Source organism: Rutidosis leptorrhynchoides, chromosome 9, assembly GCF_046630445.1.
Source record: "Rutidosis leptorrhynchoides isolate AG116_Rl617_1_P2 chromosome 9, CSIRO_AGI_Rlap_v1, whole genome shotgun sequence".
NCBI classification, from domain to species: Eukaryota; Viridiplantae; Streptophyta; class Magnoliopsida; order Asterales; family Asteraceae; genus Rutidosis; species Rutidosis leptorrhynchoides.
In genome coordinates this window covers 355,228,103-355,243,684 of record NC_092341.1, presented here as the reverse complement: position 1 = coordinate 355,243,684, position 15,582 = coordinate 355,228,103, and the positions used below count along the sequence as shown (strand labels likewise).

Genomic DNA, 15,582 nt, shown 5'->3' with positions numbered 1-15,582 from the left:
CCCCAAGAATGGCAACAAGATGAGTTATTGTCAGTTGTGGAAAGTGAATGGATAAGTAATCTAACAATAGCTTTGTGAATGGGCAAATATCAGAAGATAATAGAGTTTCACATGAATCATGCTAATTTGAATCTGTTAAGAGAGGAAACTGACTCATTTCATCCAAATGGTTCAAATATATTCTAGCATAAATCGTATTGCGCCATGTGAGGGATTTTTCCGACGTGATCTTGTGCTATACAGTTTGATGTTTTCGGTTATATACATGCAACTATTTTGAGCTATCAATAAACCAAGTAAAAACTAAATGGGTCAAGACTGTCCCCTTCACTCAAGATCATTAGTAAAAACTAGGATGTAATACTGAAAACAATCTCAAACCTTTCACAAGCTACAAATAGTAATTGCAATTGATAACTACAGAAATACACAGCAATCAAAATTGAACAAAAGAATGTTTAGCGGTCTATTCATATGATATGATCTATACGAACAATCGAAGTTTCAACAAAATGAGATATGTTTAGTGTCTAACCAAAAATAGAAAACAAATCAAAAAATGAAAGAACTCAACAAGAATTACCCATCTCCGAGTTAAGCTTCATACGCCAATCATTAGACTTCAAACTGGAATTTTCCCATTAGAATCTTCATAGCATAATCATCAACCGTGTTTTTATTACATTCCCGATTCCAAATGTGCAAAATTTTTCTACATAACGCACGAATTTCTTCATCTGACATTGCCGAAAAACGCGGGACTTTTCACCGATATCATGAGCCCGCCAGATGAACTTCGAGTTACTGAATTCCCATTCAGAAACAAAACTATAACCGTGATGTCATCATGAATCTTTCTTCTTAACCCGCGACCCACTTTTTCCAAATCCGAGTAACTCACTTTCAGTTTCTTTGCTGCTTCACTCAGAGCAGCTTTAACAAGTCTTCGAGCTACTCCCTGCAAAATATTTAGACATCACATTAGGCAATTCAACCCATATGGCAATCTTGACCCATCTTGACCCATATGGCAATTTTGACCCATATACTTATCAAATGTGTAAACTTAGAAAGCTATGAACCCAGCCTTACATCACGTGGGGAGCTTTTGACTATATCGACAGCTTCTTGATCACTAAGATGGTCCCACAGACCATCAGATGCAAAAATAAGGAACTGATCATCAGGGGTGAGTTTCAGTTCTGATATGGATGGTTCAGCTTTTAGAATTGGCTGGCTGAATGGTTCAGACTGTATAAACTTGGGGAACAAAGGGGGCTTATTGAACTCTGTTTTCTTCAGATAGGCATCACCAATAGACCTAGAGACCTGTAATATTGTAAAAGTCAATATAAAAGTATAACTTTTTGGACTAAAGTAGCAGGAACGAACCAAATAAACCAACCAAAAGCATAAAAAGCTTATAAATAATGAAATTTAACAAACCTTTATCGCGTACTAGTTGTGGTAGTCTGAAAATAAAACCCACAAAAAATATAAGAGGGAGGGATGAAAGCCGTAAATCTAAAAAGTCATAAACATTTCGAATACCTGAATTTTGGCCTCGAAGATTAAGAAACCCCAAGCGAATAGCGCAAAAATTCACCTATGTATGGGCAGATGTAGGTTATGGTTCATCCCTAACTGGTCAGATAGGTCATATAAGGAAACTTAGCTATAAGAGAAACGGGTCAAACATATTGAATCCACCCATATTGTACTTTTAATGCTTGGGCCTCATTTTAACCTGCACTAGAAACAACCTGTCACCCAACCCGCCCAATTAGCCATCTCTAGTTTGACATCTCCTGTTCATATAACATACCATCCTTATATTTTGCAAAGGTTCACAGCATAAAAAACTATACCATTTGGTCCTACAGCCTACAATATTCCTTTAAAGATCTATTGATAGCTCAAAAAAGTTGCATAAACAGAGAAACAGAATACAATTATTAGAAATTAATGTAATTTTTTTATTAGAAAGCATGAAATATTAAGTTATATAACACAAGATCACCTGTATAAGACCCCTCACACGCCAAACATTGTGCTTTAACACAACAATATTTGGATCATTCGGATGCAATGCACGTAGTTCCTCTCTAACAGATACAAAGCTAGCATTATGTTCTTCTGAAACGCGAACAGCTTTCAACGCATTGACGGCTTTATCTTCCCTCGCCAATACTGCACGCGAATCTCCAGCATTCGCAATGTACAAGACACCATTGCATACGATACCAACCAAACAACACGACCCAACAGACGCCATTTTTGGATTGCTTTTCCATTCACTTTCCACCAAAGAAATAAACTCATCATCTGTTGCCAAAAACGCATTTACTATAACATCACCCGACATTTCTTGACTCTCTGTAGTGTACTCTGCATCATGAATAAGAATTCAAATAAGTCATAAGTGACATGCATTAGCAGTTAAGTATATTCATAAGATATTGTAAATAACATATTGTAAACTGAAGTGTTTTACAGGTAACATACTTTTGATATTTTCGAATAGGCGATTGTTGATGAACCTTGCAACTTCATAGCCAGCATGACCATCATAGACACCAACAAAGGTTCCTCGAGGACCGTTATCGGTTAAACTTAAACTCCCGGATTCAAGTTGACATTGATCCTCTAACACAGCATTTGCTTCAACCATCGCCATTGAAAATTCACCATTTACATGTTTACCGTAGTCTTTGTACCACCATATTCCGTTTACAACACCACCGGAATCAGGTGTTTTTCCGGCAAGTTTACCATCCTCCTTTTCTTCATTAACAGAGGGTTTCCAACACGTGTAAAGAAATTTCTTGAACGTATCTTTTCCCATTCTATCAAATTCACATGTTAATTATGAACCCTAGACTTTTATCAACCTAAATATCTACCAATTCTTCAAACAGACATCAACAGATGTCACAAAATCGCATGCGGGTGGTGTAAATCTGCAAAATTCAATCAAGAAACAAGAAACGGTAATTGATTCTGCCAACAAAACTTCAATTTATGATAATTCGTTAAAATTGAATTCTTTGAGGCATTTTATCAAACACATTGTGCGTAATTTAAAAAACTCACCTTTGATCAGGATCTTTTTAAAAGGCGGTGGAAGATCACAATTCACAAACCCCAATTATAATCCGTAGCAAATATTCGTAACGTTTAGATGGATTATAAAGGGGAAATGGAGTTTAATTTCGAGAGAGTTTAAAAGGATTCTTGAATGTAAAGAAAAGAGAGGGTTTACGCATTGCTTTTTTATATATGTGATGTGATGTGATGCAAGTATGTATATGTATGTATAGCACAGGGCATTACACAAGAATAGAGAGTATATTTTTCTATGGGCTTTTGTTTCAGGGTTGATGGGCTAGTGTCCAAATATTGGCTGCAAATAGGGCTGTGCATGGTCCATACCCGGACCGGACCAGACAATACCTGGACCGGACCGAAACCCAATTTTTTATGAAAATAGGAACCGAGGACCGGACCATTAATATACGGTTCGGTTCGGTCCGGTTCTAACTTCAGTCCAATCGGTTCGGGTAAATACCCGACCCGTACATATACTTTAGAAAAAATGTTATATATATATATATATATATATATATATATATATATATATATATATATATATATATATATATATATATTATTTCATTCCATTATTTATAACGCATTTCGTATAATTATCAATATATGTCATACACAAATGAAAAAAACTTAAATCATATAAATAAACCAATCCAAGTTCAAAATCAAAGTAGAACTATGATAGCGTATATTTATACATATGTATATACATAGAAATGACCTTATAGAGTTCATCATATATCAATTGTAATTTGTAATCCATTATTTGCTTTGGCTCCAAGATATTGTACGATAACTAAAATTCCTATTGTTATTAAGATATTGTTTACATAGTTATGGTGTATTGTATGTTAATATATATGTAACGTAATATCTATAGGATCATTGTCATAATAAATAAATATGTATATTAATATCAAGGATATATTAGTAACCTAATATATGTGGGCCGCAAATATATATGTTTTCTCGGTTCGGTCCAGACCAATGGTCTTTTCGGATTTAGCCCGGACCGGACCGAAACCCGAAATAATGAAGATATATGGACCAAGGACCGGACCAAATATTCTCGGTTATTTCGGTTTCGGTTCGGTTCCTCTTCGGTCCTCGGTTTTTTTCGGTCCCACCCGGACCATGCACACCCCTAGCTGCAAATGGGTGACACAAGTGAGTAAATAAGACAATTATACCAACACTGTGATAATTCTAGTGGTTTATAACAACCTTTATGGCTGATCTTAGCAAAGATTTCTTAATATATGTATATATGAATAAAGAATAAAGATAAGATGAAGAAACTTTCTATATTATGAAAGTTAGGTACAAGTTTGAATGGCAAATATTGATGCTTTATTTATAATGTAAAGTTTACTGTGCAAATAACTATTCCTCTGCATGCGTAAGTTCTGTATACAAAATTGACATTCACATAGCCACCTTATCTTGACTTTGTGGTATCATAACACTCCCCCTTGGATGACAATTTTATTAGAGTGCAATTAGTACTGTCTCGTTAAAAACCTTGCTAAAGAAAAACCCAGTGGGATAAAAACTTTAGTCAAGGGAAAAAGAGTGCAGTATAGAGTTGACTCCCCCTCAAGTAGACATCGCTGAGTCGTCACATCTTTTGAACTTGTCTCATGCCAATATTGTGAACGTGTGTTCTGAAAACAGCGGTTGACAGTGCTTTGGTATAAAGATCAGCAGAGTTGTGATTGAACGTATCTCATTTTAATGTGGTTGTCTTTTACGAGATCTTGAGTATATGAGAAGAATCTGAGGTTTTCATTTGAAACTGTATCATCTAAATCTTTTATGTATAAGTTTAGCCCCTGTGATTTGTCTACAGTCTCCTTCATGGTTTGCTCAAACCCTTATTTCAATTCCTATTCCCTTTTAGTCTTTTCTGAGCCTTACCAACATACCATTCTTTTCCATCAAACTTATGACCGTTAAGACCGTCTATGGCTTTGGCGCCTCGTCGGCATTTATATTTTGTTCTGTCACTTTTGATACTCTTCATTCATTTGTATTATGCAAGCTGCATTATCTTCATATATAGTTGTTGGTGAAGATAGTTGTTGGTCTTTTATAGCGTTCTAGTCCACAAGAATCAGCAATGAGTTGTGTCATTGATCTCAACCAAAAACATTCCCGAGTAGCTTCATGTAATGCAATCACTTCAGCATGATTTGATGATGTTGCAACAAGTGTTTGTTTTGAGAACGCCATAATATTGCAGTATCTCCATTTAGGAATACATATCCAGTTTGAGATTTAGCTTTATGTGGATTTGATGAATGACCTGTATATACATAATCAACCAAATCTTGTTTTGAAGCGTTAGAATAAAATAATTTTAAATCAGTAGTTCCTCAAAGGTATCGAAATATCTGCTTAATCTCATTTCAATGTCTTTTTGTAGAGGTTGAGCTGAACCTTGTCAACAAATTAACTGCAAGAGAAATGTCAGGTCTTGTAATATTTATAAGATACATAAGAACCTCAATTGCACTAAAATATGGAACTTCCGATCTGTTAAGATTTTCATGATCTTCGCAGGGATGAAATAGATCAGTGTCAATATTGAGTGATCTAACAACAATGAGTTTGTCTTTGAAAAAATGTTTTAAAATCTTTTCGGTATAAGTTGTTTGATGTACAAGTAAACCATTAGGCATATGCTCAATTTGCAATCCAAGGTAATACTTGATTTTTTCAAGATCTTTCATTTCAAAATAATTCTTTAGAAGTTGAATGATTTCATAGATCTCTTTATTTGTTCATATGATGTTAAGAACATTGACATAAATAACTACGATATATATCCGATCATTGTTTTTCATAATAGAAACACATGTGCAAATAAGTTTACATGTATACACTTTTCTTATCAAGTAATCACTTAATCAGTTATACCACATACGTCCCGATTGTATAGACCCATATAAAAATCTTTGTGATTTAATAGAATACATTCCCTTGGGTTTTGTATTAGATGCTTATGATACCTTAAACCCTTTAGGTATATTCATGTATATCACTATCAAGTGATCCATACAGATAAGTAGTTACAACATCCATGAGATGCATTTAAGTAACTACCAGGTTGATTAAGTATCTAATAAGTAATTGTATCCATTACAGGAGGATAAGTTTTCCTCATAATTCATTTCTGGTCTTTGTGGGAAATCTTGAGTTACAAGTCTAGTTTTGCCTTGTAACTTCATTTGCACATTTCTTTTTCGGATAAAAATTCACTTGTATCTCATACGTTTCACATCTTTAAAAGTGATAATGATTGATCCGAAAACTTTTCTTTTATTGAGCGATTCTAATTCAGCTCGTATTGCTCCTTTCCATTGAGCTCAATCATGTCTATTTTGATATTCAATGACAGATTTTGGTTCTAGATCATCATCTTTATTCATGATGTCATTGTAATATTATATGAAAATATCTCATCAAGATTTTTCATTTCATTTCGGTTCCATAATATTGCATAATTTATCGCAATTTATGTATTTACATTTATTAATATCCTCTGCAGAAGGAATATTGATTTGTGGTTCTTCTTGAACACTTTCTTTTACCTCATTATCGGCTGATTTTATTTTTCGAGGATTTTTTATCTTCGAAACCAATTGATCTTCCACGTTTGATGCGTGGCAAAGACTCAACAGTGATATTATTGCCAGCTTTTGGAATTTCAGTTCGAGCTGGAGTATTTACTGCTGGTATATATGATTTAGTCACTCTTTTTTATGTCTGTAAATGCATCAGGTAATTGATTTACAAGTTCTTGCATATGCATTATTTTTGAACTTTCATTTCGCATTCTTTTGTGCGAGGATAAGATACCTTAATTGATGTTCATACCATGAAATATCAAAATGGTCCACATGATGGATGAATTGGTTCATATATATCCTTTTCACCATATGCGCTTTTTAATCATATGTGCTGCGCTTTTCATCATATGTACTTTTCATCATATGCGCTTTTTAATCATATGCGCTGCGCTTTTCATCATATGCGCTGCGCTTTTCATCATATGCGCTTTTCATCATATGCGCTTTTAATCATATGCGCCGTGCTTTTCATCATATGAGCTTTTCATCATATGCGCTTTTAATCATATGCGCTTTTCATCATATGCGCTTTTAATCATATGCGCTGCGCTTTTCATCATATGCGCTTTTTGTGATGCCCCGTACAAAACCATCGTGTACGAATCATCAACAACAGGATCATTACAAGGTTAAGTACTATATGCGATTTCAAAAAGAGTTTGCATTCATAAATAAAGTGATGTCTAAACCAACATCGAATGTTTTACAATCCAAAAGCATGCTTCACTAAGTAGAAGCAAATAATAAGTGTATGTGACTACAATGGTCGTTACAAGTCATAGTTCAAAAGTACTAAAGTTTGAATGCAAGGTAAAGTAGTTCATGCGATGACAACTCTAAGCAGCGGGTGTCTACAGCACGACTAGTACACAGCGGAAGCTAACCTCAAACACCTGAGAAAAACATGCTTAAAAACATCAACCCAAAGGTTGGTGAGCTATAGTTTAAGTATAACAGTATGTAAGGTAGGCCACGAGATTTCAGTGCTACAAAGAGCGTTTCAAAACAGTATGATAAAGTATATGTTAACCGTGGGCACTTGGTAACTAACTTAACGTTTATACCCCCTGAAAGTACACTTGGCAAGTGCGTATGTCTACAAAGTATTAAACACTCATTAAATGCTAGCGCTACTAGCCCGAGTGGGGATGTCAAACCCTATGGATCCATATCTAAGATTCGCGTTCACCGGTTCAAAAACCAATGACTAAACGTTACCGAGCTAAAGGGAATGTTTCTGCCGTTATATAACCCACACATATATAAAGTTTAAGTACTCGTGCCTAGTATGTAAAACATAAAATCCGCATGTATTCTCAGTTCCCAAAATAAGTTAAAGTAAAAAGGGAATGCTATAACTCACAATGATAATGTAGTCGTAAAGTCGGTTCGGAAAAGGTGTGCAAGTAATCGGTCCGAAGGTCCTCAACCTAAGGAAAATAGTACTAAGTCAGTAAATTGTCTTAATAGGTTTAAAAGTATGTAAATAAGGTCTTAATGGTCATCATCATTCATCATCACACAAAAGGCGTAAAGTAAGTTTCGTTTATGAAAGTAGTTTAAAACAAAGACTGACTTCAGTCAGTCACCACGGCCTCTACCCTTACTGAATTAAGGTGAGACCAGTGGCCATGGTTCCGTATATGAGTCCTTTAAATGTGGTAAAATTTACAGAAGCAAACTCGTCTTTGTTTGACCGTGGCGACGGTCTAAGTGCGAGTAGGTCAAAAATTTCTGCACAACGTTAAAAGGACATAGTGACGATCGGAGGGCCATAAATCCTAAACCGTAACTCGGATTAAGACGAGTCCTATATGAAAAGTTATCTACTCGAAAAGATATATTTGAAAATCATAATCACAACAGTCCAGGTCTACTGGTCTATTACAGAAACAGCAGAACAGTAGGCAGAGAACAGTAGGCAGAAAAATAATGGGTTCCGGTGGGTTTGGTGTTTGATGTTCATCATGGTTCTCATCCTTGATGCCTATAGCTTCAAGTGTACAATTCATTGATGTGTTTACATCATATTTACCAAGTTTTGACCATCATAACCCTTGTGCAAGTCCAAGACATGTAGCACAACTTCACTTAAGAGTTGTAAGTGTTTTGATGAACCAAAGTTACATCAAAGTCTTAGATCTAACACATACATGAACTTTAAAACTAATAACAAGTTACAAACTTGAAAGTAAATTAACTAATCAAGATCTTAAGATGTATAACATAGTTCTTAGTTAGATCTTGAAGATCCAAGACTCAAAAGTCTAGATCAAGCATAAATATACAAAGTTATATTTAAAGAAAACTTATTTGTGTGTTCTTGAACTTTCAAGGTTGACTTTTAGTTCAAGATTAATGAGATCAAGGCTAACTTATAGTACTTGACCATTTAAACTAACAAACATGGAATTAAAGTGAAAGTAAATAAAATAGCAAACTAATTTAAACAAGTTAATGAGTTCATGTGTTGCATACTTTAAAGATTCAAGCCTAAGCTTGTTCTTTAAGGAAAGTAAACTTTAAAGTTTATTTCATGAATCACAAGTATGCTTTCAACACATGAACTTTGATCTTTTGAAACAATATATGTAGAACATAAACTAGTAGGTTTAGTTCTTGGGTGTTCTTGAAATTACAAGATAAATGAAGAAAGAAACTAGTAAGTTTGATTCTTGGAACTAAGTAAGTAACTACAACTAGTAACAAAACAATAACAAACAAGCAATCAAACAACATGTAACAAAAGATGATGATGATCCTTGTAGCCAAGGGCTACGGTTTTTGTAAGAAAAAGAAGATAAGAATTGCTTCAAGTTTACTTACAAGAACTAGAGAAAATTGAGAGAGAATGAAGCAAGTTTGTGTGTGTGAAAATGAGAGAGGAATGTAGCAAATGAAGTAAATGAAAAATGAAACAAAAACCACTCCATATGGGTGTCACAAAGTTAATTAAAATGATTAATAAAATTAATCATGAATGCAAATAATATCTTAAAATATTATTCGTGAAAGTTCTGGGTGTCACAAAGACGTTTCGGGCAATTAAAGTCAAGTACGGGCAATTATGGTAACATGTAAATGTAATAACATACATTCGTTTTATCACAAGTATTAATAATAGCAATTATTAATAAATAAACGTTGGAAAATCCAGGGTCGTTACACTACCCACCTGTTAAAGAAAATTTCATCCCAAAATTTAAGCTGAGGTAGAAGGAGGAGTCAGGAAAAGGTGAGGATACTTCCGCATCATTTGATCCTCTCGTTCCCAAGTAAACTCAGGTCCCCGTTTGGCATTCCATCGTACTCGGATGATCGGAATCTTGTTGCGTTTCAATGTTTTGATCTCACGATCCATAATTTCAATAGGTTCCTCCACAAAGTAGAGTTTGTCATCAATTGTGAGTTCTTCCAATGGTATGATAAGTTCAGGTGTAGCAAGACACTTCTTCAAGTTTGACACATGGAAGGTAGGATGAACTGAGCTCAATTGTGCTGGTAGATCCAAACGGTAAGCAACGGGTCCAACACGTTCCAAGATTTCAAAAGGACCAATGTATCGTGGGATTAACTTTCCACGTTTTCCAAAACGGATCACACCTTTCCAAGGTGCAACCTTCAACATTACACGATCACCAACGTTGAATTCAAAGTCTTTACGTTTAAGATCGGCATAACTCTTTTGACGATCGCGGGTAGTCTTAAGTCTAGCTTGAATTTGAGCAATCTTCTCCGTCGTTTCATGGACTACCTCGGGTCCGGTGATTTGCTTTTCGCCTACTTCGGCCCAACAAATAGGAGATCGGCACTTACGGACATACAATGCTTCAAAAGGTGCAGCATTAATGCTCGAGTGATAACTGTTGTTGTAAGAAAATTCGGCGAGTGGCAAATGCCTTTCTCAGGCCTTTCCGAAATCAATGACATATGCATGCAACATGTCCTCCAAGGTCTGAATTGTTCATTCACTTTGCCCGTCAGTCTGAGGATGATAAGCAGTACTCAAGTCAAGACGAGTTCCCATGACTTCTTGCAAAGAACGCCAAAATCTAGAGGCAAAACGGGGATCGCGATCGGAGACGATCGATAAAGGTACACCATGACGAGATACAACCTCTTTGATGTATAATTGAGCAAGTCTTTCCATTGTATCAGTTTCCTTCATCACTAGGAAGTGTGCAGATTTGGTAAGGCGGTCAACAATAACCCAAATAGTATCGTATCCGCCCACCGTCTTTGGCAGCTTAGTAATGAAATCCATCGTGATCCTTTCCCACTTCCATTGTGGGATCTCCGGCTGTTGAAGTAACCCAGAAGGCCTCTGATGCTCGGCTTTAACCTTCGAGCAAGTCAAACACTTACCAACATAAGTAGCAACGTCCTTCTTATGATTCGGCCACCAATACTGTTCTTTAAGGTCGTGGTACATTTTGCCCGCTCCAGGATGAATCAAATATCTCAATTTGTGTGCTTCATCAAGTATAAGGTTCCGTAGATCTCCATAAAGAGGTACCCAAATTCTTCCGGCATAACATCGGAGTCCAGACTCCCTAACCTCGAATCGAGAGACAAGTATGTTCAAATGTTCGTGAGATATATTCTCCTCTTTGAGAGCCTCATCTTGGGCTACTCTGATTTGGCTGTTGAGGTTCGAATGGATGGTGATGTTCAGAGCCTTAACACGAAGAGGTGTCGTCCTCTCTTTTCGGCTTAAAGCGTCAGCTACAACATTGGCCTTGCCAGGGTGATAACGGAGTTCACAATCGTAGTCGTTGAGCATCTCAATCCATCAGCGCTGTCTCATATTCAGTTGCTTCTGATCAAAGATGTGCTGGAGACTCTTGTGATCGGTGAAGATAGTGCTCTTAGTTCCATACAAATAGTGTCTCCACAATTTGAGCGCAAAGACAACGGCTCCAAGTTCAAGATCATGAGTAGTGTAGTTCTGCTCGTGAATCTTCAATTGGCGGGAGGCATAGGAAATAACCTTTGATCGTTGCATCAGTACACAACCAAAACCACTCTTCGAAGCATCGCAATAAACAACGAAATCATCACTGACTTCGGGAAGCGATAGGATAGGTGCGGTGGTTAACTTCTTCATCAAAGTTTGAAATGCTGATTCGTGTGCGGGTTCCCAAATGAACTTCTTGCCCTTGTGAGTCAGCGCGGTCAAAGGACGCGCAATCAGAGAGAAACCTTCGATAAACCTTCGGTAATAACCGGAGAGACCTAGGAATTGGCGAATATGTGTTGGAGTAGTGGGGGTCTCTCACTTGCTGATAGCTTGAATCTTGGCGGGATCAACTTTGATACCCTGGTCGCTTACAACATGACCCAGAAACTGGACTTCCTTCAACCAAAATTCACACTTGGAGAATTTGGCGTAAAGTTGTTCTTGTCTCAAGAGTTTAAGTACTAGTCGGAGGTGTTGCTCATGCTCTTCTTCGCTCTTAGAGTAGATGAGGATATCATCTATGAAGACGATGACAAACTTGTCCCTTTTTCATGATCTTTTGCTCTTTCACGCAACTAATTATTTTCAGCTTCGAGGTACATCTCTCTCCGTAGATAACCAGTGGTTCGCCATCTTCTTGTGGTATGCGAAGTGCTTTATCTCCACAAATAATATCGGCCCTTAACTTGCTCAACCAATCCATACCGACGATCATGTCAAAACTTCCCAGTTTGATAGGTATCAAGTCAATTTCGAAATCTGCACCAGCTATGTTGATAATAGCTCCTCGACTAATGTGGTCAACTTTTTCAAGTTTACCATTGGTGACCTCGACAAGCATACTCTCTTTTAACGGGACTAATGACCAATTAATCTTATCGCAAAAATGTCTACATACATAACTTCTATCCGCACCAGTATCAAACAAGACAGAAGCTAAAAGATTGTTGATTGTGAATATACCTGTCACCAAGTCGGGGTTATCGCGTGCATCTCTTGCATTAACATTAAAAGTTCTACCACGGGGTGGCCCGCCATCTTTTCGCTTGTTTGGGCACACATTTCTGAAATGGCCCGTCTGCCCGCATTCGTAGCACTTTTTAGGTCCATTGGTATTTGGCTTCCCGTTCAAAGTGGTGACCTTGCAGTCTTTCCCGATATGCCCAGCCCGTTGGCATTTCTCACAAACAACATTGCAATACCCAGTGTGGTGTTTGTAACACCTCTTGCATTGAGGTAGGGTTCCCTTGTAGTTCGGGTTGGAGTTGGTGTTGTTGTTGGGGTTGGGGTTTCCACCATTGTTGTGCCTCTTGGCGGGGGTCTGGTCATAGGTTCTCCCCCTGTTGTTGTGGTGGTTGTTGTTGTTGTTGTTGTTGTTGTTGTTGTTGTTATTATCCCACTTTCGCTTTTTGCTACTACCAGTCTCAAACTTAGCCTTCTCCGGCTCATCAATAAGAATCTGATTCATGAGGGTATGCGCCATGCGCATTGCTTCGGGAACATTCGGTGGTTTGTGTAACGACCCAGATTTTTCCAATCGTTTTATACTTATGAGATTAATATTTACATAAATTAAAACTTACCAACATGATAAGCAATCCAAATTGTTGAGACTTGTGTTTTTGAAAAGAGTTTTACACAACGTTTGACCGTCCAATTTGACCGATGATATCACGAACTATATAACATACGATAATTATACGTTTGTGTATATATATGTATTTATATATATTTAACATGATCTAAGGATGGTTTAACATCTCATTGTGTACTAATGACAATGAGTTATAAGTATATTTTGAAACTACTAACTTAAGTTTTCAAAACGATAACTATACGTAACATTCTTTGATATATATACTTATAACCTATAATGCTTATACATGTACCGTATATATAATGTATTTAATCACTTTTTAAGGACTTAAATACATAAAACAATATAAGTATATTCACAAAAGATAGCTATATTTGAATTCTCATTCCGTTTCCTCAAGATTTCTATACGTATATCTCGGGTATATGTACCCGTATCATACCCAGCTTCTATATGTATTTACTATTGGTATATACACATCAAATCAACATCCTAATCAACATTATTACTACCCTAAATATGAGGTAGCTAGGATTTGTTAAGTAGCATGAATTATTAGTAAGAAAACAAAATTAGGAATCCTTTTCTTTCTTTATAAACTAAAAACGTTTTTATGAATGAACACCATTTCTTCACTCCATTTTCTCATACCTACACCCTCATTTCTCTCTCAAAATACTCCTAACTTCATACTTGATCATCTCCAAGCATTTTACCCATCATTTAGCTTCAATTACAAGCCTTAAACACCATAAGAAAACTCTTTCAAGAACATATCAAAATAACCACCCATTTGAAGAAGTATACTTCCAACCTTTTGATCTAACTCCACCACTCTTTGATTCCAAGATTTTTTCTTATCTCTTACAGTAAATTTGTCCAAGTAACTTGAGGTAGTAACCTTGTTCATAATCTTGTTCGATTCATAATTATATAGCTATCTTATTTTATGTTGTAAAATTTTAACAACAAGAACATAGTTTGAATGATTTCAAACTTGTTTACAAACTAAATAGATCCTTCTAACTTAACTTTTAAAACACTTCAAGACCTGTAATATATCATAATGATATGCTAACTTAACAAGATATAACTTGATTTTACAAAGAACACCTTAAAAACCGAATCTACGTCGTCGAAGTGCAACCGGGGGCTGTTTTGGGTTGGATAATTAAAAACCATCTTGAACTTTGAATTGGAAGTTTATGTTCTGGGAAAATGATATTTCTTATGAATATGTTAACACATAAAAATTTCATGGTTTAACTCAAAGTGTAAGTATTTTTAGAAAAATGATCATTAAATGTTGTTTTTATGATGGAAAATGATCACTTTCATAAGTTTTACCAAAGTTGGACCTATAACCTGTGATTTTGAATACAAACTAAGGTATTTTCAGTTCATATTCTTAAAATTTGACTCGATCCAAGGAAGTGGAAAGTTGAACCAACAAAAACGGAGTTGTAATGAAGAAACTACGACTAAAACAAGATTGGGTATCCGAAGCTAGTTTAGCTACGAAAATATTTGGAGATAAAGTAAATTAATTATATATTTTCTAAATAATATGATATTTTATATATAATTACTTATGATTTGATTTTATATATTTCAGGACCTCCCGTAAACAACACGAGAAGATTAATCATAAGACCTCATGATTGTACGCAACACGTCATTTGACAACACGGTACTTTATGTACGCAACACGTCATTTGACAACATGGTACCATGGGTCGAGATTAATTCTGATCAATACGAATACGATGGGGTCTTTATTTATTTTATTGAGCAACTAATTGTGGACCACTAACATCTGACTGCTAACTACGGACTAAGAAAATATTAAAAGTATTATAAGTATATATATATATATATATATATATATATATATATATATATATAACGATTACTTGAAAAGAAAATATGTTGATATATTATATATATATGGTTAGGTTCGTGATATCTATCGGAGACCAAGTCGAGTTAAATACCTTCAAGGCAAAAGTGAGTATATAGTCCCACTTTTAAACTCTAAATATTTCGGGATGAGAATACATGCATTTTATGATTTACGTTATGGACACAAGTGATTAAAAATATATATTCTACGTTGAGTTGTACCACTGGCATACTTCCCTGTAACTTGGTAACTACTATTTACATGAGGTATTGTAAACGCGAATCCTGTTGATAGATCTATCGGGCCTGACAACCCCAACCGGACTGGACGACCAGTATTCAACGGTTGCACAGTACTTCGTTTCGGTGACTACACTTGGTAC

General features: G+C 35.8%; 1 protein-coding gene across 2 annotated transcripts; it reads right to left on the bottom strand.

The window, feature by feature from the left end:
- Positions 1-467: 467 nt before the first annotated feature.
- Positions 468-3,267, bottom strand: LOC139865827 (probable protein phosphatase 2C 48). Of its 2 annotated transcripts, XM_071853934.1 has the most exons (5): positions 3,094-3,267; positions 2,506-2,960; positions 2,021-2,388; positions 1,093-1,329; positions 468-958 (listed from the first exon to the last, which is right to left on the bottom strand). In XM_071853934.1, the coding sequence occupies exons 2-5, from the start codon at positions 2,843-2,845 to the stop codon at positions 734-736; spliced, it is 1,170 nt and encodes a 389-aa protein (XP_071710035.1). In that variant the 5' UTR covers positions 2,846-2,960; positions 3,094-3,267; the 3' UTR covers positions 468-733. The 2 variants fall into 2 exon arrangements, with proteins under 2 accessions (XP_071710035.1, XP_071710037.1); XM_071853936.1 differs by lacking the exon at positions 468-958 and having other exon boundaries at positions 1,189-1,606.
- Positions 3,268-15,582: the final 12,315 nt, after the last annotated feature.